At 35.2% G+C, this 23,582-nt stretch overlaps 3 protein-coding genes across 3 annotated transcripts; all 3 read left to right on the forward strand.

Annotated features, from left to right (window-relative positions):
* The first annotated feature begins 866 nt into the window (after window positions 1-866).
* On the forward strand, window positions 867-5,057 carry LOC113057029 (serglycin-like). Its single transcript, XM_026224033.1, has 3 exons — window positions 867-1,021; window positions 2,135-2,264; window positions 4,014-5,057. The coding sequence occupies exons 1-3, from the start codon at window positions 955-957 to the stop codon at window positions 4,279-4,281; spliced, it is 465 nt and encodes a 154-aa protein (XP_026079818.1). The 5' UTR covers window positions 867-954; the 3' UTR covers window positions 4,282-5,057.
* Window positions 5,058-6,240: 1,183 nt separating this feature from the next.
* LOC113057032 (vacuolar protein sorting-associated protein 26A-like) lies at window positions 6,241-12,215 on the forward strand. The gene is made up of 9 exons (XM_026224035.1): window positions 6,241-6,391; window positions 7,897-8,046; window positions 8,126-8,201; window positions 8,641-8,797; window positions 8,998-9,162; window positions 9,308-9,414; window positions 10,287-10,355; window positions 10,636-10,778; window positions 10,889-12,215. The coding sequence occupies exons 1-9, from the start codon at window positions 6,389-6,391 to the stop codon at window positions 11,000-11,002; spliced, it is 984 nt and encodes a 327-aa protein (XP_026079820.1). The 5' UTR covers window positions 6,241-6,388; the 3' UTR covers window positions 11,003-12,215.
* Window positions 12,216-14,807: 2,592 nt separating this feature from the next.
* Window positions 14,808-22,040, forward strand: LOC113057030 (ATP-dependent RNA helicase SUPV3L1, mitochondrial-like). Its single transcript, XM_026224034.1, has 15 exons — window positions 14,808-15,351; window positions 15,580-15,657; window positions 15,846-15,953; window positions 16,039-16,153; window positions 16,295-16,463; window positions 16,559-16,670; window positions 16,949-17,026; window positions 17,413-17,504; window positions 17,699-17,879; window positions 18,057-18,150; window positions 18,683-18,902; window positions 18,982-19,062; window positions 19,160-19,336; window positions 20,563-20,711; window positions 20,850-22,040. Exons 1-15 carry the CDS (start codon window positions 15,093-15,095, stop codon window positions 21,220-21,222), a joined length of 2,286 nt encoding a protein of 761 aa, XP_026079819.1. The 5' UTR covers window positions 14,808-15,092; the 3' UTR covers window positions 21,223-22,040.
* The last annotated feature ends 1,542 nt before the right edge of the window (window positions 22,041-23,582 follow it).

Genomic DNA, 23,582 nt, shown 5'->3' on the forward strand with positions numbered 1-23,582 from the left:
CAGTGTTGTCTGTTATTTGTATGTTGAATTTCAAATCCATGTTATTTCATATAATCTAGTGGGAGTGACATTAACACGTTCCCACAGAAGTTGTAAATTTATGGGTGATTCTGCAGAAATTTGACATCATTAATCATAGGCTGAGGGTTAATATTGCTCAACATCTCATCACAAGTTACAACGACAAAATGAAATTAATGTGAAAAGATAGTGTACCTGATATGGGGCAATGGCTTTCAGGATGTTACAGCAGAATTTATTTATAGCATGTGTTGCTCAAGTCTGCACCTGACACAGTAATGATTTATAATGGAGTACAGATTAAACAATAAACATGGACCTTATAAATCAGGGATGTCCAAACTCAGTCCTGGAGGGCCGGTGTCCTTTAGAGATTAGCTCCAACCCTAATTAACACACCTGAACCAGCTAAACAAGCTCTTACTAGGCACACTAGAAACTTCCAGTCAGGTGTGTTGAGGCAAGTTGGAGCTAAACTCTTCAGGACAACGGCCCTACAGGACCGAGTTTGGGCACCCCTTTTATAAATGATGAACTGATATCACTTATAAATAGCTAACATTTTCAAATTAATTTTATTGTGTAGTAGAGCACTAGCCTTTATTGTCACGCACTCTAAAATGTCTAGCTTTCAGTTTTCCAGTATACCACTTTTATTGGTATATTTTTGTTTAGTTTTAATCTGACTTGTTTTGCCGTTCATGTTGTGTATTTTTAAAACGACGTTTGGAGTCGGTTTGTGTATTAGTAGGCTAATACTCGGTGTTTATAGGATTCTTTGTTGAGAAACCTTGCCAAACCGAGCTGCTGTAGGCTGCTTTCAGGAAACAGTGACGCACGCAGAGGCAGGGTCTTCATAGTATTGAACCTGAAAAGTTCTTGTCTGACATCCATCTGAAGTCATTTCTTTTCGAATTCTTTCGAGACAACAGAATGAAATTTTACCACAGAATAACTTTGGCACTGGCGATAATATGCCTTTTTGGGGACAGTGGACTGGGTAAGTTTATTATTTTCGCATTTTAAGATCAGTTGTTAAACATAGATGTTATACTTAATAGTCTGTTACGGAAAGTTTCTAAATGCGTGTCTTCAAGTAAAGACCAAAATTAATTATTTTGTAATATATTTTAATAAAACAAAATAGATTTAAGTAGCCCAACTTCCAACACCAGTAGTTGACTGTCAAATCATCCACTATTATATTGGAGAAAAAAAATCCAGTACTGTTACATACACAATTAAGCTTGGCATTTTACATGACGTTATTTTTGCGCTTTTAATTTGTCGATTTAAAAGAAAGAGAGAGAGAATAAAAGATTAGGCTAATTTACTTAAATTAATTCACTATATTAATAGTGCCATTAATTAGTAACTTAATTATGTTTTTTTTTCATATAAATGGTATAATCATTGTGAATTTAGGCTACCTGTTCTTCGATGTCGGTTCTTTAATGGTTTTATCTACTAATCTTTTAATAGCCTCCTTTTAAGGAGGAAATATGTATTAATTGGATCTTATTGGACATAAGCCTGTTGATGCTTTAAAAAATGTATTTCAACAGAAGATATATGTGGTTTTGATTCACTACAAAGAACCGGCTCATTAGAATTATTCGTTCGGATTTCGGATTACACTGCAACGTGAAGCACGGGTTTGATTCACTAAAAAGAACCGACTCCTTAGAGTCGTTAGTTTAGGAATCAGACTACACTGATCTCTTCGCGCAGTAAATTCAGTAGCGGTGTTGCGGCTGGATAGTAGTGCAGTATATGGTTTTAAATGTCATGACATGAGAAAATGTTCATTCAAATATATATAATACATACTATTTACTAAAATATAATACAAACAAACAATACATAAATAACACATAAAATATAAGCCTAGCTAGCCTACATTAATAAATAAAAAAGAAAACATGAAATCTATTTAATAAATACAATTTGTGCTTTCAAATAGGCCTAATAATAATAATAATTAAATACATCATAAAAACAAAGAAGATGGCCTATTTAAGTAATCTGACCAATTAATTTATTAAAAAGCATTCCTGAGGAGTTTGAGGATGGTGGTAATGTCTGACAAACCTCTCTGTCATTCTGAACACAGGAGTCCCAGCCAAAGGCAGGGTGAAATGCAACCCAGATGATAAGTACTCAAACTGTGTACAAGAAATGAGCCCCTTGGTGCCCCTATCAGGGCAACGCTCTCAACTTTCACCTTCTGCTGCAAAACACATGTAAGTTGCCTGTCTATTCATCCTGTTTTATTGAGAATTAGTATTATGGTATGTTGTGTTCATTTTAAAACTAGAATCTGTTCAGTAATATCATTGACGTGTTTATTATATGTCACTACTAAAAATAAATAGTATAATTTGATTAGATTTAGATTCAGTTTTAATAACACAACAAAAATCATATCACCACTATATAAAAATTAAATATATATTGTGTAGTGTGTGTGTGTGTGTGTGTGTATAAATCAACAAATAAACATGATTAAGGATGGGACCTCAGGAGTTTTATCATCCATCGATATTGTTTTAATAATTTCAATATTTACAAGAGGAAGCTGGATTTTTTTACATAACTGTAAAGGGATTTCAAAAAAACTCATCACATTTACATTTAGTCATTTTGCAGACTTAAAAATGGTGAATACATCAAGCGAGTCTCTTAAAAGAGGCAAACAGACACAGGAAGTGCTCGTAATACAAAGTTTTAGGCATTGCTCAAATAAGTTAGCTAGAAAAGGAAATAAATAGATAAAGATAAAGACAAAGTTGTTTTTGCGTAAAAAGTTTTCACCATCAGAGATGCTATCAGTGTTAAAGTACCAACCAGCAAGTAATCAAAGGAGTCTGTAAAACATAAAGTGTTGTGAGAGACTTTGTTTTCGAACTACAGGAAGAACTGACTGCTTCCTGAAGTATCATATAGAAGATTGAGGTTAAAAAAATAATATTTTTCAACAAAATATGCTGAAGTTGTTGAACGTCAGGGGCATTTCCCAAGTCACTCTTATGTTGTGATATATTGATTGTGAGGCCTTACCACATGATTTAAATCTATGTTATCGTTTCCCTGGTGATGCAGATCATTTCTGCTCAAAGTAGTATAGACTAGGTCTTTTCTTGGAAATATAAATATTCGTAAGGCTTTAGAGATGTTTTCTGCAAGGTTTTATAATGTCAAATATACAATTGTAGTGCTCATTTTTACAACTATAATTGTTGTGTATTATATAACTAGACAAGGCGCTAGAAATAGCACTCATATATTTTATAATTTCTGTCAATCAAACAATATGTGGTCTTATTGGTATCAATGTAACATCAACGTTTATTTATTTTTTATTACTTCAAATTTATGTTCAGATTGTGCCTTTTTTCTACTCAGCATTTCTCATGCTGAATCACTTCCTTCCACACATCAGTCACATTGACGTCACCGCTGTATCTCCTCAAAATGTTCATGATCTTCATGATTATTGATTGGTTGATTTTGAACAGAAAAGAAGATACTTTGTAGAATGTTGGTAAACCGTTTCTGGTCCTCAGTGACTTCAACAGTCATTTTTTTCCCATACTGTGGAAATCAATGGCTACCAGCAACTGTTTGGCATCTTCCAAATAACTTTAAAAAGAAAGTCATACAGGTTGGGAACAACTTCAGGGTGAATAAATTGTGTGTGTGTGTGTGTGTGTTTGTGTGAACTGTTCCTTTAATATTTACTCACTGTTGTGGTTAAGTGTTACATTTCCCAATGTCTTCCCTATATTAAAGTAGCTACTCTAAAATATTGCGCTTGTCACGAGGAATATGCATTTTTTATTTAGATTTTCCATTTTTTAGTTTTTTTTTAAGTCTAGAGCAGTGAGGTCAGTGAGGTTAAGAAATGGGCTCCTTATGTGCTCATCAAAAATACAGGAGCTGAGAGGATGTTGGAGCACTCTTGAACGACTTTGTGCTTTTGTTTCCAACAGATTCCCAGTTAGCAAAGAGGAAGCCACTCCTGAGATGGAGGAGCAGTCAGGAGAGGGTTCAGGTAACTCCGACGCCTTCCCTCCTTTTATCGGCATGGATCAGAAGTTGACGAGAGACGCAAGAAGTCTCAAGGAAGAAGTCAACAAGAATGAAGAAGAAGGGTCAACTGAGTCCAGTGGAGACATTGATTACTCTGAATATGTAATACCTCAGAAACTAGATTTGCTTTCTAAAGAGGATTTGAAAGAGGAAAACATTATTGCATAAAAAGGGCTACATTAGATTTCATGTGCTTTTTTTATTATTATTATTTCTACAATGTGAACCTTACAGGATGCTGCTTTTTTGGTCACAGATATAATTGATTTATTCTTAAACTGTGACATGCTCTGCAAAAGTCTATTGTATTCCAGTTTGCATTTGTAAGGATCTATTTTTGTTTGCTCTTCAACTTTGAAACCTTTATTATTATTATTATTTTATTTACTCTTAATGTCCGCAGCTATGAACTGTATTAAAACAATAATTTAAATTCTAAATTCAGCAGGGGCATCTTAAATAAAGTGTTTGGATAGCAAGAAGTATATTTTGTACAAATATTTTTTTGCCATTTTTTTTTTATTTGTAATATATTCTGAACTTTCAAAAAAAACAACAACTGTTGAACTATAAAGCATTTGTCTCTTGTTTTAAGCACTTTACACCAGAAAGAGGAGGAATGAACTGTTTTGAAATAATGTTCTAAATGTGAGATGAGGTCAGCCGTTCAGGCTTCCTGTTTAACCAGAAGTGTATTATCACACTTTGGCTGACTTGTGCGTTTCCGGACTCTCATCTCATGACCCGTTTCTCAGCGTTTTGAGTACAGACATAAAGTCTAGAATCAATCTACATGTAAAGCAACATTATAAAATTGTTTTCAAAAGGTGCAAATGTGCGAATTCAAAAGGATGCCATGTGGTTAAGAGGACAAACTGCTTTTAGAAACCATTAACACCTAGTTTCCATTACACCAACACAATAAAATATTTTCCCTCGCTTTGGATTCAATACTTGTAATTTTCCAGAAGCAAAGTTAGATTTTCATCTGGATTGAAAGCTTGATTTCATATAGGGCCATTTCATATAGCTAGCAAACGCCATATGTGACTTATCAGAAGTGGCAGCCACTCTAAGATCAAAACTGTTCAGTATCTCCAGTTTCTTGTACTCCGGCCAAATAGATCTGCAGCTCCATTAGTGGCTGGCCTTTTGTTTAACTCTGACCATCACTTAATTTGAATAGATCGCCTGACATTAGAAGAAGTTTGTGTTGTGCAGTGTTTCATCTGTTGTGTAAAAATTATTACACAGCTTCAAGGGAAGGTCAAGAAACGTTTTTTTTTTTTGTTGTTGTTGTTGTTGTATTTTTTGCTAATATAATTCTGAAGAAGCTTGGATAAGTGTTTAAGATTAATTAGGCCTAAATGTGACTTAATTTTTTTTTTTTTTACACATTTTAATTTATATACCAAAAAAGAAAGAAAAGAAAACCATGCTTTTAAATATTACTTTGCAACATAAAAACATGCAGGTTTCTCAGAGCAGGTTTATTTTTGACCAATAGTGGGGCAAGTTGTCACAATATATCGGGTAAATTTACCACAGTTCCACTCAACAGTCTACTAAAGGCTTTTCAGTAAAATGTAAACATTAAACATTTATAAAGAACAAAAAACATTGAATGAAATTCACTTGAATTGGATCAATTGTAATTAAGGCACATATACAAATGTGGCATACAAAATTGCCATAAAACTGTTCTGACCATCAGAAATTGTACTTAATGTAATAATTCAGTTATTGAAATAATCAAACCAGACGAGTACAATAGTTGCCTGAAAGTATTAATAAATTACATTTATGCAAGCGACTTACAGTGCATTCAGGCTATCAATTTTTACCTATCATGTGATCCCGGGCAATCGAACCCCCCCAACCTTCATAGCACAATGCTCTACCACTTGAGCTACAAGAACACTAATAATAATAATATTCATTTTTTCTTTTCTTTTAAAAAGACTAGCATGAGATTCTAGCATTTTTATGTTACAACATGAAGAATATGTAAACTAAATATATTTAAGGAATTATGTGAAACGTAATAATAATAATATTAATAATGATAATAATTGTTTACACAAAATGTGCTTTTAAGCTGTTAAAAAAAACTTTTATTTTGAAGTTGAGTGGTGTGAGTGACGTTTCAGCGCTCACGCGCCGTGTTCCTGTCGGTCCCAGTCCGTCCGTTCAGCTCAGAGGATCGAGAGGAGCAGGGATCAGGCGGAGGCTGTGCTGAGGAGAACTGTGTTCAAGCCAAAGCTACACAGCTGAAATGGTGAGCGTTAATTCAGACCGCAATTAATGGTAGAAATTCTTGAACTTAATACACCGCTTGCCTTATTCCCTGTGGGATAAAAGCCACCAGTCCTGTCAAACATGTCTGCAGTGTATCAATCCAGTCCGAAGTAACGTCAGGCCATGGAGGTCGTGAAGGACTGGGTGGGGAGGCAGCTCATTACCAATCAGATAAAACACAGTAAACCCACTCTAGTGGCCTTACAAATTAGCTTTAATAGTCCATTTGTACATTCTGAGTTTGTTTAAAAACTTACATCCACGCATGTCCTCCAGGACTTTTCAAAACAGCTGTAAAGCTGAAGGTTGAATCCAAACTAGGTCGTGTTGTTTTACTCTAAAATGAAGCTATTTGTAAATAAACGGTTTTACACAGTCTGGTAAATGTTTCTACAGCGCTTCCTCTCTCCGTAGGGATATCGAGCAATGCAATGCACTTGATACTTAAACGTTTTCGCACTCTGTAAGTATTTCCTTGTACTGACAGGGTTGTTTATGTTGTGATTATATTTGAAAGATTGAATAGTTAAGCTAATACCAACATGTTAATTGATGTGTAAACCAGATTGGAATGCCGCAGTAGGTGTGAAGTCTGAAGTCTTCACCCAGTTGTGATGTAGGAGCACAAATTAGTCACCCCCTAATAGTTATGTCAAGGTGTTCAGAATTATGAACTCTTACATTTTTTTTTGTTGTTGTTGTTTTTTTACTAGACTGTTTTTATACTACTGCTGCACAAGTGACGTAAAAATGCCTGCTACTAAAAATTGGGATATGTCAAAAGTTTAAGACCATGATTTGGGAAAAATTCAATTTTCAATATTCTCACACTGAATCTAAACTAGGTATGTGAAGTGGGACAAAGACGAAAAGAAACATTAGATGACATTAAAAGAATTGATGTAATTTAAGGATCACAGTACAGCTACCAAAACTCCTTCAAACTAAGTTTTTCATCATTTAAAATATAGTAAAATGTAGTATGCTCACTTTTTCTTTTACATATTTTAATAAGCACAGATCAGAATTAATGTTTCTTTATTGTTAAATAAGTCTGTTACACTGAATGACAATTGAACATTATTTCTCACATATTTTGACAATTTATTTTCACAAAAGTTATCTAAAATGTTAAAGTAGACTCTCTACTTGTATTTGTTATCCATTATAGGTTTGTAAAATCACTTTTGTAAATTAAATTCAGTGCGGAAACCAAAATAGGATGTCTCATATTTGATCCAAATACAAAAGTTTGTGTAATGAAGTTGACATGAAATGAAAATTCACCTTGTCTTTTTTTTTAAGTGCATGTTATAGATCAAATTATACATACATATGTTTTTACTGTCACAACTCGATCTTCTGGGTAAATGTCAGACTTATCCAATCAGTTTTGTTTTGACAACATGGAGGAAAAGATTTGTTGCTACTTCCATTTTTATCACAACATTAATAATATATATTTAAAAAAATATATTCTTTCAGAGTTTCCTTGGAGGTCTGTTTGGTCCAGTGTGGGAAATCGATGTCACTCTGAACGATGCTGAAAGCAGAAAAACAGCCGAGCTGAAGACTGAAGAAGGGAAATTGGAGAAGCATTATTTGTTTTATGATGGAGAATCAGTTTCAGGAAAGGTGAGCGAGTAGACATCTCCTGTGTGAGTCATCTCTTAATTTCAAAGACAGCTCACACGCTATCTTATGTCACCCCAAGGTAAATATCAATGTGAAACAGACAGGCAAAAGGCTTGAACATCAGGGAATTCGCATCGAGTTTGTAGGACAGATCGGTGAGTTAACTCAACACATTCACTCTCTTTCTTCAGTGCATTCATGCAGTAAAGCATGTTCTCATGTGCCGAGAGCTTAGGAGAGCATGTGGTTGTCACATGGAAAGGGAGCTTGACTGCTCTACACATTTCTGAGGGAGCCATCTGTTATGGTGCCCCAGTTGAATTCATTATTAAGGTCTTATGTTTCCCACACTGCAGAAATTGATTTTTCTAAGTTGTAAACAAAACAAAGGTTATTGGAAAACTCTTGTTTCTGTTTTTCTACAAAATTTCACATTAAATTCAATTTGTTGCTTGCAATTACTTGAAACTGGAAATTAAAGTTGTCATTAGTGATTCTGATTGTCTCAGCTGTCTCAAGATTGCTGCATGCAATGTTTTTTCTTTCTGTCTAGCTGTTGCATAAGTGTGTGTGTGTGTGTTTCCCTTTCTGCAGAGCTCTTCAGTGATAAAAGCAATACTCATGAGTTTGTAAACCTTGTGAAGGAGCTCGCTCTGCCCGGAGAGCTGACACAGAACCGCAGCTATGACTTTGAGTTCATGCAGGTCGAGAAGCCATACGAGTCTTACGTTGGAGCGAATGTGCGATTGAGGTTAGTGAAGACTTTGCAAATGTTTTTCTTTTTTTTTGTTATCATCCTGGCTGAGCATTAATGAGAAAAATGATAGTATCTGTCTTTCGACTGCTGCTTTATCACACAGTTGGCATTTAAAATTTGTCCTGGCTTTAATGTAAACGGTTTATCTTTTTTCATAAGTCAGACAAGGACATGTGCTTTTCACGTCTCTGCAGGTATTTCCTTAAAGTTACAGTTGTGAGGAGGCTGTCTGATTTGGTAAAGGAGTATGACCTCATTGTGCATCAGCTGGCCACCTACCCTGATGTCAACAACTCTATCAAGATGGAAGTGGGCATTGAAGACTGCCTACATATAGAGTTTGAATACAATAAGTCCAAGTAAGTGCACTTAGAACTTGACTGTTGATTTAATCTTAGTTACATGAAGTGAGCGGTTGAGAAATTCTGAGTATGTGTGGATTGATTGGTTTGAACTTATTAGACTAATTGTTTTTGAGCTAACAGAGGTCTCCATGCCTATCAGGTATCACCTCAAAGATGTGATTGTGGGTAAAATCTACTTCTTACTTATACGGATTAAAATCCAGCACATGGAACTTCAGTTGATCAAGAAAGAATTGACAGGAATTGGTATGATCAAATTTTCTGTTAAGTTTTATACACGTATTTGTGCATATGATTTAAGAAAGACTGTTTACAGTTCTTATTAAAGAATATTTATTGTAGTCCACATTATTTTGCTTTTTATTTATTTTAAACAAATTTCTTCATATACACCACTGTTCAAAAGTTTGGGGTTGGTAAAATGTTTCTGAAAAAAAATTGCTCACCAAGGCTGCATTAAATACAGTAACACGATGCTATAAAAGCAATGAAGTATTACATTTTATAAAAATAGTATTTCAGTTTTAATATATTTCAAAATGTAATTTATTCCTTTGAATTTTCAGTGGCCAGCATGACACTATCCATCAGAAAAAAGTCTGAAATGACATCATCCAGGTGGATGCTGCACACTGGTGGTGGATGAGGAGATCCCCCTGACAATGTAAAGCGCTTTGAGTGCTTAGAAAAGTGCTATATAAATATAAGGAATTATTATTAATGATAATGATTTAAAACTGATTTAGTGTTTAATAACCATTTTGTATTTGTATCAATGTTGAAAACAGTTGTGCTGCTTAATATTTTTGTGGAAATAAGGGTGCCTTTTTTTCAGGATTCTTTGAATAGAAAGTTCAAAACGGCACCAAATATTTTAAATATAAATCTTTAATAACACAATAAAACATATAATATTAAAATTTAATAATAAAAAAAAAGATTAAAAAAATTGTCCCCAAACTTTTGAACAATAGTATGTTTGTAATTTATTTGGATAAACTTAGTTTTTCAGAAAACATGTGACCTTGTATCCTCAAGCACTTCAAATTCATTAGTTTCTTATTTAGTGCTGAACAATGTGAGATTTATGAAGTGCACCATGTGACATGCCTATCTAGGGCCGAGCACAACTACTGAGACCGAGACTGTGGCCAAATATGAGATTATGGATGGAGCACCAGTGAAAGGTGAGCAGCCGCTCCACAACATTTTCTGTTTCGTTTTTTAAATGATATAAATGTAGATAAGATGTGTACAGAAGACACAGAGTACCAGTGCCAGAACACAAATAATGGGCCTCGTTCATGAATCATGAACGGAACAAATTTCTGTGTAAACCATTCGTTAAACCTTTCTTGAATGAATCATCACATTCAGTTCAATGCAGGGTCAGTGAAGTAGAATAAACTTAACTGCCAATTTCATTACTGACTTTTTCTCCCTATTGGGCTAAAAATGTATTTCTAGGTGAATCCATTCCTATTCGCCTATTCCTGGGTGGTTATGACCTTACACCCACAATGAGAGATGTAAACAAGAAATTCTCTGTGAGGTACTTTCTGAACTTGGTGCTTGTGGATGAAGAAGATAGGAGATACTTCAAACAGCAGGTACAGCAGTATAGAAATTATTTTGGATGTGTAATTATCATATAAAAATTGTACACTTTCAGTGTCTGTTGGTCCAGCAATGTGAACAGAATGATTCGTATTTTTTGTAGGAAATAGTTTTGTGGAGGAAGGCACCCGAGAAACTGCGGAAACGTAACTTCCATCAGCGCTACGAGTCACCTGAGCCTCGGCCGAGTCTTCCTGCTGAGCAGCCGGAAATGTGAACAGGGTCTGGAGAGCAAGCAGCCAGGGACACATGTACCTCTCAGTGAGCCGTCGCAGGAGAGGAGAACATCTTCCATCTTCTGCTGTTCACATTGTCACCCCTCACAGCTCAGGGTGACGAACTGTGCCTGATTTGGCTCTGTCCTCCCTGTCGTCTACAGCAAGTAATCTGTTAATATACGAGGACACTTTTTAGAAAGCACTGGAAACAATAATTTAAGTAATACAGCACATCTTCAAGGTTGCACACCTGCCTAGTAGAACCATTTTTTTTTTTTTAAGTGCACTCACTGGTATCCTGTCTGTACCACATCATAGAGCAGAAACACATAGACCTAAACATGTTTTAAAGAGCTTCCTCAGGCATACTAGCTGGTGAATCTGAGTTCATAGTACCAGTTAATAAAGACAATGGGCTCAGTTTAAAAAAGGTCAAGAAATGTAATGGCACCCTGCCACACTGTATATGCAATTCACTTAAACGCTGGAAAACATTTCTGTTTAACTTATTTAGCCATCTTCTCTTGTTGTTGTTGTTGTTTGTTTGTTTTTCAAATACTCTGTTAAGTTAATTCTGTCTTTAAAAAATAAAAAAAGAATATGTCTGCTCTATATATAAAATATTTAAAGAGGTTTTGGACTAGAAACTTTATAAAACCAGGGCAGTTTGTGTAATTAAAATGGGGCATATGTATTCAACTTGTCAGCCCAGTTTTAAATAACACACTGGCTTTGTAGTCAAAGAGAGTTTTGTGAAATTCTGAGAAGATTCGTTGCTATTGATTGCTAAATAGAATCTCTGCTGCATTTCATACTGTCTAAATTAGACACCACAGAGAAATGCTGGAATGTTGTTGTATCCTTTGCAATGTCATCCTTCATAAGGTTTCCTATCAAAAAGGGATGTCAACATTTTTTCATTGTTGCATCGTGTGCTCTTACATATTTTAAGTGGTTTGTAGATTAAATGTTTATTTGGACCTTTTCATTTTGAAGCCGTTTTTGATTTCACTCTAAAACGAATGTATTCTCTAATTTTTTATTTATTTAAAAACTCACTCTACATTACTCATCTGTGAAATCATTGAATGCCCCAATTGAAAATACATAAGAGTGTTTGGAGAACTAAGTCATTTGTACATCTTGAAAATTTGTACATATCCAGCCATAGTTTTATCTGCTGTCAAATAAAAATGCAAGTTTATACATATAGCTACACTGTTTTTTCTTTGTTTTTAAATATCAATGTGATTATTGAGAGGTGATAAAAATCCATCTCTCAGACATCTATCTATTGTGATTTATACATGACCTGTCGGAACGGATTTTGCGGAAAATTCTGTACATGCATCATTGGCATGTGCGTCATATTCATAACAAAGTGATGGTGAATATATTTTTAGTGAATATATTTTTAGTGAATATATTTACTGTTAAACATTTCAACTAGATAATGGTATTGGATCAAATCTTTCAAACCTTAGTGATATTTGATTTGTAAGTAAATAAGTCTGTTCTTTTCAATTAGTAAGTCAAACCATTTCACACGGGTCTGCATCCAAAGAGTTTTTTTTTTTCTTTTTTTTTTGACTGAAAGCCATATAAATTTATTGATCGAGGTGAGTTGGAAACCTGTCTGTCCATAAAAATAAAATATTAAAAGATTACAAGTTTCCAGTTTTTGTGTCACTGTTGTCATTTATTTCTTTTTTTTAATACACGAGTTTTCACTTGCGTTGAAATCAACAATCCAGGGGCTGTTTATAGTCGTTTGTATAAAGCTGAAATTTTAGTCCTAAGTTTATCAAAATTCTAAAATGTAATTAATTTTACTCTTATATAGACTCAAGAATAAGAGTGATTCATGAAAGTTCCCAAGTGTTAAGACAAGGTCTCAGATCATACAATATTTAAGAGAGCTGGAGAGGCCTTCTAACCTAGTTAGGATTAACAAGATGGCAGCAAAGAGGAGGAGACAAACACTACGAAGATATGGGGTACTAGAGTTATATGCTGATATGGAGTTAATAACAAACAATTCAAACTTATTGTCAAGAAAGCCAATTCTTTCTGTAACTGATAAAGTAAGAAATTTAATAACTTCTTTCACTCTACAAATCAAAGCTCTAGCTGCAGAAATAAAAGTATTAATTACATTTTTGGGCTGGAAAAAATGCAGCAATGCACTGGTGATGACACCGTAAACAGGGCCTTCACTATTGTGACACTAACCAATTAGAAAATCAAAATATGAGGAAAAAAACTCTGACCAGTGCTGCCAACTGCATTTTAGCAACTAAAACAGCTGCTAAATTTTGCTATATTACATCATAATGGCGAAATATAGATCAGTGGGAAAGTCTTTGAATCTAGATACGTTTTTTTTTTTTTAGATTTTTGCCCTTTTGAAAAACATCTTTATTTTATTTTTTTTATTTTTTCCTAGGCTGGCATCACTTTTGGCCAATACTATATGGCAGTTCTTTGACATTCCAACTAACTGTCAAACCATGCTGTAAAAACAAGCCACTTTTATGATGATTGTGGGCTTTCCTGAAGTTGTTGGAGCCATTTTGATAGAGTTCATGTTCTCATCAGTGCTCCAAATGTAAACGAGGAGACATGCCAACAGAAAACAATTTCAAAGCATCAGTAAACATTTGTGAAAATTTTACACAATGCAAAGCATTTTTTAAATAAATGAATATATATTAAAATATTTCAGTATCTTAGTTAAATTATTTTATTGTAGTTACATTAAATGACTGGTGTTGTACTGTTGTGACTTCACATGAGCAGGCTCTCTATTGGCTAATTCAGAGGTCGAGGTCAGCCATTTGGTGTTGACATCATGTGGTCCTTAGTTCACAACACTTAAGTGTCACCTCAGTCTTAGACTTTGCTGAAAGTGGCTTTTATCTTCTTTATTAAAGTCTCATACTCTTAGAAAAGTCCTACTTTTTATTAAGAATTTGTTGACACTTAAGTTAAAGCTTAAGACTATTCTTAAGAGCATATCTGAGAAGTTTTACATACGGGCCCAGGGACCATATTCACAAAACATCTAAGACTAAAAGTAGCTCATAGCTCACCGATTTAGTAGAAAATCTTACAAAAAAAAGGGCATGTGAATCCTAAATTTAGGACTCCTAAATTTATGCTCTTAGAGTATTTCACAAAGCGTTTTAGCTCTGAAACTAGCTCCTAAATCTGTGAAAGGTTAGGAGTAGTTAAGAGGACTCTTAAGTCACTAAAACCAAGCCACAAACTATCCTAAAATGGCTGTTAGGATCTTTCTAAAATCTGCCTCTGGATTGTAGGCCTTTAGAAACATTTGATGATAATGACCTTTTAAAAAGGTTTAGCCTTTGGTTTTTGAGGTTATCCCAACTCTAAATCCTCCTTTGATTATGTCCTTGTTTTCATTAACCAGTTGGGCAAGAAGTATCAGTTGAGCTTGTGTCCAGTTTTGTGTCCAGCAATGATTATTCTACTCTGTTAATTAAAAGGTTGTTTATATGCATATTCAGTAAGTGTTTACAAGAAGCAAACATGTAAGCTGAACATAAACTTGTTTAATTAGTGACAATTAACCAGAATTTAAAACTCTTTATTTGAATGCGGCAACATTTCTATCAATAAATCTCTGACAGAGACCCCCCCGACTCCCCTATCAGCCAATCACTGTGTGCATAGTTAATAAGCTCGCTGACATCATCCAAAGCAACACGGTCAACCCCGCCCTTTCTCTTAGCTTAGAAAGTTTTTAGAGAAAGGTTTTGAGGCCAGGTTTTAAGAGAAAACTATTAGCTAAAGATTTTACCTATATTTAGGAGCTCTTAGTGGTAAACTAAAATGTTTTTTGTGAATACGGGCCTTGTTCCCTAAATCTTATTAAAACACACACACACAAAAAAAAAACACAGGCATTACTTCGGGCACCAAAAGACTCGGGTCCTTCTGCACGTTGTCACTGAGAGGAGCTTGACCTCCTTGTCATCATAGTAGCTGGTACTGTTGCTGTAACTAAACCGTTTATTAACATGAAGTTTATAATATAAATTGCACTCGTTTAACAGGAGGCTAAAAATGTCGGTACATCGCTGTGTTTACTTATTGTCGCGGTCTCACATCCGATACCGGGTCTGTGCTAGCACAGCTGCTGTAGCGAACAACACTACACTGCATCCAACAAGAAGGACATTTGAAAATCTATCATGTAGACATTCATCTTCATACAGTTCATCGAAACCCCTGGACACATCACTGTTTGTACCGCTCACCGTCAGAAGTGATGAAGTCTCGAGCGGCGCAGTCGGCGAGGAGTTGACGCAACCGCTGGATAAAAGTACAGACCGTGTTTATTAGTGTTATGTTATTAGTATATGATCGATTATAGATGATTCACTTTAAGTTCTGATCATATTATTTGCATGTGAATGTATTTAAATATACCTCATTCAACATATATGAAACCAAACTAGATGTGATCATACAGATAATATTATAATACTCGATTCTGTTAACTATTAATCAGAAATACGTTTGATCGTTGTTTGTTTATGCGTTTTAACAGGTGAACTACTGAAGGTACTGAATAGATTCTACAAAAGAAAAGAGATGCAAAAACTGGCTGCTGACCAGGGGCTTGATGGTAAGAATCATGGACTACATGATCTTACATAATTAACATTGTATTTGCCAACTACACCCATCATATTATGTTATTACAACAACACGCCCATCTAAAAACTGTGCACATAGATAAGATGTAAGGAATGCTACTGTATTTTGTTTGTTACAATGCATTTTTCTGATTGTTGTATATTTGTTCTTCAACAGCTCGTCTCTTTCATCAAGCTTTTGTCAGTTTTAGGAAATATGTGCTGGAAATGAACTCACTAAATGCTGACTTGCATATTATTCTTAATGACATCTGTTGTGGAGCTGGTGAGTATTTATGTCAGTTAGAATAAATTGTCAATATCCATTAGAAACCCCTAAATCTATCATTTAATCCTTTCTTTCATTCCAGGTCACATAGATGACATTTTCCCTTACTTTATGAGACATGCCAAACAGATTTTTCCTATGTTGGACTGTATTGATGATTTACGCAAGATCAGTGACCTACGGGTCCCAGCAAACTGGTACTGAGAGTTTCATCCACAGATTTCTCATCTGCACTTTCTAAAGATTTCTTCCACAATACTGTGAATTACTCATTACACTTTTACATATATATTTTTTTACCAATAGAATCTTCTTAACATGATAAATGTGTGTTACAGGTATCCAGAGGCCAGGGCTATTCAAAGAAAGATTGTTTTTCATGCAGGACCCACCAACAGTGGTAAGACCTATCATGCAATCCAGAGATTCCTTGCAGCCAAGTCTGGAGTTTACTGTGGACCGCTGAAGCTGCTGGCCCATGAAATCTATGAGAAGAGTAATGACGCAGTGAGTTTCATTCCTCAAACTAGGTTATTTTGTTTTTTAATGTAATTACACATTAGTTGTGAACGTTAGAGCCGCTATGTATGGTTTCCTATTAGGGAGTGCCATGTGATCTGGTCACAGGAGAAGAGAGAATATTTGTTGATCCAGAAGGAAGAACGTCTGGCCACATTGCCTCTACCATAGAGATGTGCAGTGTCACAACTCCATGTGAGTATAGAGAACAAGATCGTTTGAACCAGAATTCAATACCTGAGTTTATTTTGAATACTGATAGTAATCTTAAGCAATGTAATGAAAATGCATAATTAAAAAGAACAGATATATATATATATATATATATATATATATATATATATATATATATATATATATTTTTTTTTTTTTTTTAACTTATGTTCTTTAATTGTATATTGACTGTAAAGCTACCTTTTGAGCTTATGGAAGTATACCATATAACTTAAACAAATGATTAATGTTTTGTTTAGATGAAGTGGCTGTCATTGATGAGATTCAAATGATCAAAGATCCTGCCAGAGGATGGGCTTGGACGAGAGCTCTTCTTGGTGGGTTGGAACAGTGTTTATTTACACATACAGTAGGGTTCAAATATTTGGGAGAAGATGAATCTTTTGGGGATTTAAATGTAATTATTTCTTATTTTTTTCAACAAGGAAAAAAAAACAGCTTTAGGAACTAAAAAAAAGAAAGAAAAACATTTCTTAGTCACTAAGCAAATTTGTGTAATTGACTAAGAAAAAGTTTAGTGCCTTTCGTCTAAACCTTTATATCAATATTAATTAATGAAAGCATTTAATCACTTATTAGCTTATTAATCACTTATTTTCTTGTTTGGACTGTACTCACGGATCTTAACAATTAATTTCTTGTTATTAATAACATGTAGATTCCTTTCTAATTTCTACTTTATTAATTTCCTGTTTCTGAGTAGGGTTGTGTGCTGAGGAGATCCATGTGTGTGGAGAAGCTGCAGCAGTTGACTTTGTCACTGAACTCATGTACACCACTGGTGAAGAGGTCGAGGTGAGTCTCAGCAGTTCTTAATAAAAATGGTTGACTTGTCATTAATATTTTTTTTTGCCTTTGCCTTTTTTTATTATTTTGATGCCTACTATATGTATATTGTTTTGATTATCAAATATTTTGTTTTTTGCTTGATGATATGAGATGCTGAGGCCATTAGTGTGCTTTGACATAAATGTGTTTTTATCTTTAAGGTACATAATTATAAGAGGCTGACCCCCTTTTCAGTCTCGAACCATGCAGTGGAATCGTTAGATAACCTGAAGCCCGGCGACTGTATCGTGTGCTTCAACAAAAATGACATCTACTCAATCAGCCGACAGATAGAAGTCCGTGGCCTGGAGTGCGCCGTCATTTATGGCAGCCTGCCTCCTGGTGAGAGTCCTTGAGTCGGTTTGTTCAGATGTGTCATAAGAGAAATCATCCACATGGTATATTTATGATCTGGTTCTAGTTTATTTAATTAATGTATTAATATCACATTGTCGACCCTGTCATTACATCACAATATTTTGCTTTTAAATTTTATCTTACGTTTTGACTGATCAACAGGCACCAAGTTGGCTCAAGCAAAAAAGTTTAATGATCCAGATGACCCTTGCAAAATCCTCGTTGCCACAGATGCAATTGGAATGGGGCTGAATCTGTAAGTAACTTTTTTTGACCCTGAGAATTAAATCAGTGGTTCTCAAACTTTTTGATCCATAGGCCTTCCATACTGGTGGAGATATAGTACTTTATACTGTTAATATAACAAAAGAAAAGAAAAAAACTGTAGTATTAATATATTAAATTAACAGTTCATTTTGTGATTCCAGAAGTTTCAAGGTTTTCAATTGAGAAAATACAAACAAAATATGATTTTTTTTTTTTTTTAGCATTTTAATTTAGATTTTAATGTTATAGCAGACAAGTGACTGTATAGTTATTGTAATATGTTAATAATTATTTCTTAATTTTAAATACTAAGTTGCTGCCCTTAGGTCGTCCCCTTGTGGCACCCAGCCTCCTGTCCGAGAAACAATGAATTGAATCTATACTTTTGACTACTTTGCCAATTATAAAATATTTTACATTTCTTTTGCATTACATTCAGCCTTTTGTGTAACTGCACTAATAACATCATATTTGCACAACAGTGATTTGATGTATTCAAGAATACACTTTGCTTCCTTTAGGAGTATTAGGAGAATCATCTTTAACTCTCTGGTGAAACCCAGTGTGAATGAGAAGGGGGAGAGGGAGCTGGACACTATTTCGACCTCACAGGCGCTGCAGATCGCTGGCCGAGCAGGACGCTTCAGCTCTGTGTTTAAAGAGGGGGAGGTCACTACTATGCAAAGGGACGACTTAACTGTTTTAAAGGAGATCTTGGGAAAGCCTGTTGACCCTATTGAGGTAGGAATAATAAAAGTAGATATGTTGTTTGGAAAAAGGTTTTATTATTTGTTGATTTCTCATCTACTCCTGGTCTCAGACTGCAGGATTACACCCCACAGCAGAGCAGATAGAGATGTTTGCCTACCATCTTCCCCAAGCGACTCTCTCAAACCTCATTGTAGGTCTAAATATTCAACATCATCTCAGAATTATTTCACTGACTTTTAATCATGCTCATTTGAAATGCTCCCTGTCCTTTCTATTCCTCTGCACAGGATATATTTGTGAGTCTTGCGCAAGTGGATGGACTTTACTTTGTCTGCAACATTGATGACTTTAAATTCTTAGCGGATATGATTCAGCACATCCCTCTGAATCTGCGTTCACGCTACGTGTTCTGCACGGCTCCTATTAACAAGAAACAGGCCTTCGTTTGCACATCCTTTCTCAAGGTGAGCGTTACTACTTGTGAGCTCAAAACCTGAATAGTTCACAGCAAAAAATGGATTACAGAGGATTAATAGACAATTTTGTCATTTGATTTGTTTTAGTTAAGAAATTACTTCTAATGCAGTGGAAATAAGGTGTGAAAATTGTGCAGATGTCATCACTGCAGGATTTCCAGAAAAATTTCTAGGCCCAGAAACAACATGGAAAAGAATAAAGTTCTATTATGGAAATCAAAAAAACAACAACTGGACAATTCATAAATATTCATTGGACAAATGGTGCAGGAACCCTGTTTGTTCCAGAGTAGAAACAGAAATTTTAGTACAAAAAGCAATTTTTAGTGTCTACTTTAAATATAATTTTCTTGGTTAAAGTTCATAAAAATTAAGATGATTTAATAAGTTGGTAAAACTTTACAATAAGGTTCTATATGTTAACATAATATAAAGCAGTAATATGAAATAACAATGAACAATATTTGTATATATTAAGTATAAATTTATGTTAAGTGTAATTGAAATGAACAATACAGTATAGTAACAATGATGACAATAATAGTAATATATTAGCAGTGTTATTTTAGTTTTTTGTATTTGTATACTATATCCGTTTATTTTAAATTTAGTTTTTATTTTTATATTTTCAGTTTCATTTTAATTTTGCGATTTTTTTTTTTTTTTTTTTGCACTGTATGTTCACTTAAGACATAACCGACTGTTTTTTTTTGTTGTTTTTTTTACCGACTGTGTTTACAAGACTATTATTATTATTATTTTATTTTGAGATCATTTTGTGTATGTATGTGTTCATTCAGAAGCAAGGATATACAAAAGAGGAATCAAGTCTGTGTACGGGCATTGTCTGAAATGCGTCTCTCTGTGCACGCAGAAATCAGCGCGCTAGCTGTGAATGTGCACAAATGTTTTAAAAACACAAATATTTAAATCAGCAAGACTTCGAAACAAGTGCAACGCATCAACTACGATCCATTTCACCCCTACAAGCGAGTGAACAACCCGAATCAAGTTCACAATCTTATATCACTATTCGAAATAGCCGGTTGGGCAGGGCGGTGATACATTTTGGTAGCCCGATTGGAAAACACAGTAGCCACGGGAGGTAGGGCTAGCAATTTTGCGAGCTCTGGTATAGTAGTAATTGTATAATAGTATATTTTAAATTAACGTTGATCTAGTTAAGTAATACTGTAAACATCTGTCCTCTGTAGTTTGCCAGACAGTTCAGCAGAGATGAGCCTCTGACATTCAACTGGGTGTGTCGACATGTGAATTGGCCCCTGGCCCCTCCCAAAAACATCAAGGACCTTGTTCATCTGGAGGCTGTCCATGATGTGCTAGATCTTTACCTTTGGCTCAGGTATTTTTTTTAACCCTAAAGATTGAACCCAAACCATCTGTAACCATTTATTTAAATTGTAGCATTCAACCAGAGAGCAATAATTAACAAGAAACCCATTTCCAATGGTTTACCACTTGGACTGCTTCCCTCTCGCAGCTATCGCTTCATGGATATGTTCCCAGATGCTAATCTGGTCCGTGATATTCAGAAGGAACTGGACGGAATCATCCAGGTGGGCGTGCGTAACATCACACGGCTGATCCGTGCCACCGAGGATCAGTCCGCCTCTCCAGAAACAGCTACCTCTGTAAGACTTCCTGTTTTAGACACATCGTCACTGAGGAGGGGGCGAGGGTCAAAGAATCAAAGAAAAGAGCCCAGTGTGACGGACTCTTCACTGAGCTCAAGGTTGGTGCAGGACGGACTACTGACAAAAGAACTGTTACAGCAGCTTCAGAAAGAATGGGTCCGAGAGCAGAATGGAGGTGACTCCAATTCAGCAAATAAAGGGAAAAGAAAGAAAAAGTGAACCCTAAACTCTGCAACATGGACTTCAATATAATTTTAAAGGATCAAGAGAACAATGTGGCTCTACAGCTGATGTTTTGAGCTTGTCTCTTCATTTTTGGACCTCTATCTTGCTGTAAAACATCAGTTTTCTTAGAAAATTAAAACTGAGTGTCAGAAAGAGTCCTGTAACACCCCTTTTTAGATGTGACAATAAAAGTATAATAATGTTTTTAATGGATCCCCAATGCTTAAGAATTGAAAAATGCAGTTTGTTCCACAAGATAAAAACCAGAATAAAAAAAAAAAAACTGAAAAAGAGATAATTTCGGTCACCCTTAGGTTCCCATGACCTAAAAGAAGAATGCAAGGCTGCAGCACTTGACCTACAGTCCACTGAACCGGTTGTTGAAAAACAATAATTTGTATTTACCCTCTTCTGTTTTTCAGCATGATTACATAGTCTGATGTTATTTTAGGAAGTCTACTGAACCAATGAAATACTACAGCTGATATCTGGATTGATGTTTTTTTCATTGTTCACCTTACTGCAACAGCCTTGTAGAGTTCAGGGTAGTGTCTGGCTCAATTAAAAAAAAAATCAGTGCAAATCAGAACTTGTCATATCTAACATGATCAATTTAATGGTACTGTCTACTAGAGCTGCATGATTAATTGATAAAAGTTTGCAATCTTGATTCAAACACTCACACTTCTAACACAATCTTATTTCTAAATGACAATGATTCATCTGTGACTGTTAACCTTTTGACCGTCATATCAGGACATCAAATAATTTGTTTATTTTTTCACAATAATTCATTCAAATTAAGCAAACAGTTTTGAATAAAATGAAGCAATTAATATGTTGTCACAGCCTCTAGTGAATTACATGTTATTTTGCTTTTTCTCAGTTTATCCAGAATCATGCAGCACTGTCTATATATAATATATAAATATGTATATTGCAGTTTGATTTTATATTTATATTATTATTATCGTCATTAAAGGTAATGGACTACCTGTTTTTGTACCCTATTTGTAAAAATTACCTGGACTGTTTTATCTACAAATGGATCATTGTACACCATTGTAAATAACTTAAGAGGAAATGCTAATAGCATGCTGGGTCATTTTTTCAGGGAATGATCATGCAGCAAGCTACATTTTCACAAAAGGTCTCCCACCAGTGTACCGACCATACTCTGGCCTGCTTAGGTTTAGTGAAGAACCAGACTCTGCCTACTGCGTGCAACAGTTGCGTTTTGGGGAAGTTGTGGCCTAATGATTAGAAAGTTTTACTCCTAACCCTAAGGTTGTGGGTTTGAGTCTCGGGCTGGCAAAACCATGAATGAGGTACCCTTGAGCAAGCAGCATAAATGGCTGCCCACTGCTGTGTGTGTGTGTGTGTGTGTGTGTGTGTGTGTGCACTTTGGATGGGTTAAATGCAGAACATGAATTCTGAATCTGAAGTCCGTTTCGTTCTACTTAGAATTTTGCACCCATACAAGTCAGGGAATGAGCACCCCCTGCTGGCCGGACTAAACCTAGCTCCAGCAGCAGGCTATTCACAATGGCTTTCATGATTACACTGCGGTTCTTGGCAACAGGTATGCTAGCTAAAAAAATATTAAACCTTTTCTTTTGCTTATACTACGCATTTTAAGTTTAAGGTAGATGAACTTTAATTTTGAATAATGTGCTTGAGCTAGCTTGAAATTCTAGTTCTATATTGTGGCAAGTCGAATAACATACACACTTGTAATTGTTAAAAATATAGTAACAATTTAATAAGTGTAATCAGCCTGTTTTATAGATATATGGCTTACCTTAGCTGTATAGTTTTTGATAATGCATTTAGAAAATGCCTACAAAAAGTGCTTGATTGACACTGGAAAAAAATATACAGTATACCATTCAGTATAGATAACTGTTATTTGCTTTCAGTTATTTACAGGGTAAAGCTTCAGGAGCCTTTCAGTGTCAGTAAGTAGCATGTTGTCCACCTCATGCAGGAAATGCGGCAGTATATGATGTGGGGGCAAGTTCCGCATTCTGTGCTTAAGGTTTTTGTAGTATGAAGAGATGGCATCATTCTTTTTTTTCTGAGAAGCTAGATTTTGTGCACATCAAGTTTTTTGACTCCTCACTGAAGGAATCTTCCAGCATCTTCCTGCTGCGCTTCACACAAGGCCTTGGTGTAAGTGTCCAAAGGTGCTTGGCAAAGGCTCCTCTGTAAATGCTGTGGACTCTTCTCCACAGATGCTGAATTCTGCTACTGAACTGCTGGGCCATTGCACTGCTGAGTGCCTTTCGTCAGGGGCTGAATCCCCATATTTGTGCTCAGATGGCCATCTATGATGACAATTTGGGACTAGAGAG

The sequence above is a fragment of the Carassius auratus genome, chromosome 38, assembly GCF_003368295.1.
Source record: "Carassius auratus strain Wakin chromosome 38, ASM336829v1, whole genome shotgun sequence".
Classification (NCBI taxonomy): Eukaryota; Metazoa; Chordata; class Actinopteri; order Cypriniformes; family Cyprinidae; genus Carassius; species Carassius auratus.

Bases quoted from the DNA above. Each gene is read 5' to 3' on its own strand.
- LOC113057029 (XM_026224033.1), top strand. From the start codon at position 955: ATGAAATTTTACCACAGAATAACTTTGGCACTGGCGATAATATGCCTT. The intron at 1,022-2,134 runs GTAAGTTTATTA...TTCTGAACACAG, and splicing joins TTTTGGGGACAGTGGACTGG to GAGTCCCAGCCAAAGGCAGG. The intron at 2,265-4,013 runs GTAAGTTGCCTG...TGTTTCCAACAG, and splicing joins CCTTCTGCTGCAAAACACAT to ATTCCCAGTTAGCAAAGAGG.
- LOC113057032 (XM_026224035.1), top strand. The intron at 8,202-8,640 runs GTGAGTTAACTC...CCCTTTCTGCAG, and splicing joins CGAGTTTGTAGGACAGATCG to AGCTCTTCAGTGATAAAAGC. The intron at 9,415-10,286 runs GTATGATCAAAT...ATGCCTATCTAG, and splicing joins GAAAGAATTGACAGGAATTG to GGCCGAGCACAACTACTGAG.
- LOC113057030 (XM_026224034.1), top strand. From the start codon at position 15,093: ATGTCGGTACATCGCTGTGTTTACTTATTGTCGCGGTCTCACATCCGA. The intron at 16,154-16,294 runs GTACTGAGAGTT...TGTGTGTTACAG, and splicing joins CTACGGGTCCCAGCAAACTG to GTATCCAGAGGCCAGGGCTA. The intron at 16,464-16,558 runs GTGAGTTTCATT...GTTTCCTATTAG, and splicing joins ATGAGAAGAGTAATGACGCA to GGAGTGCCATGTGATCTGGT.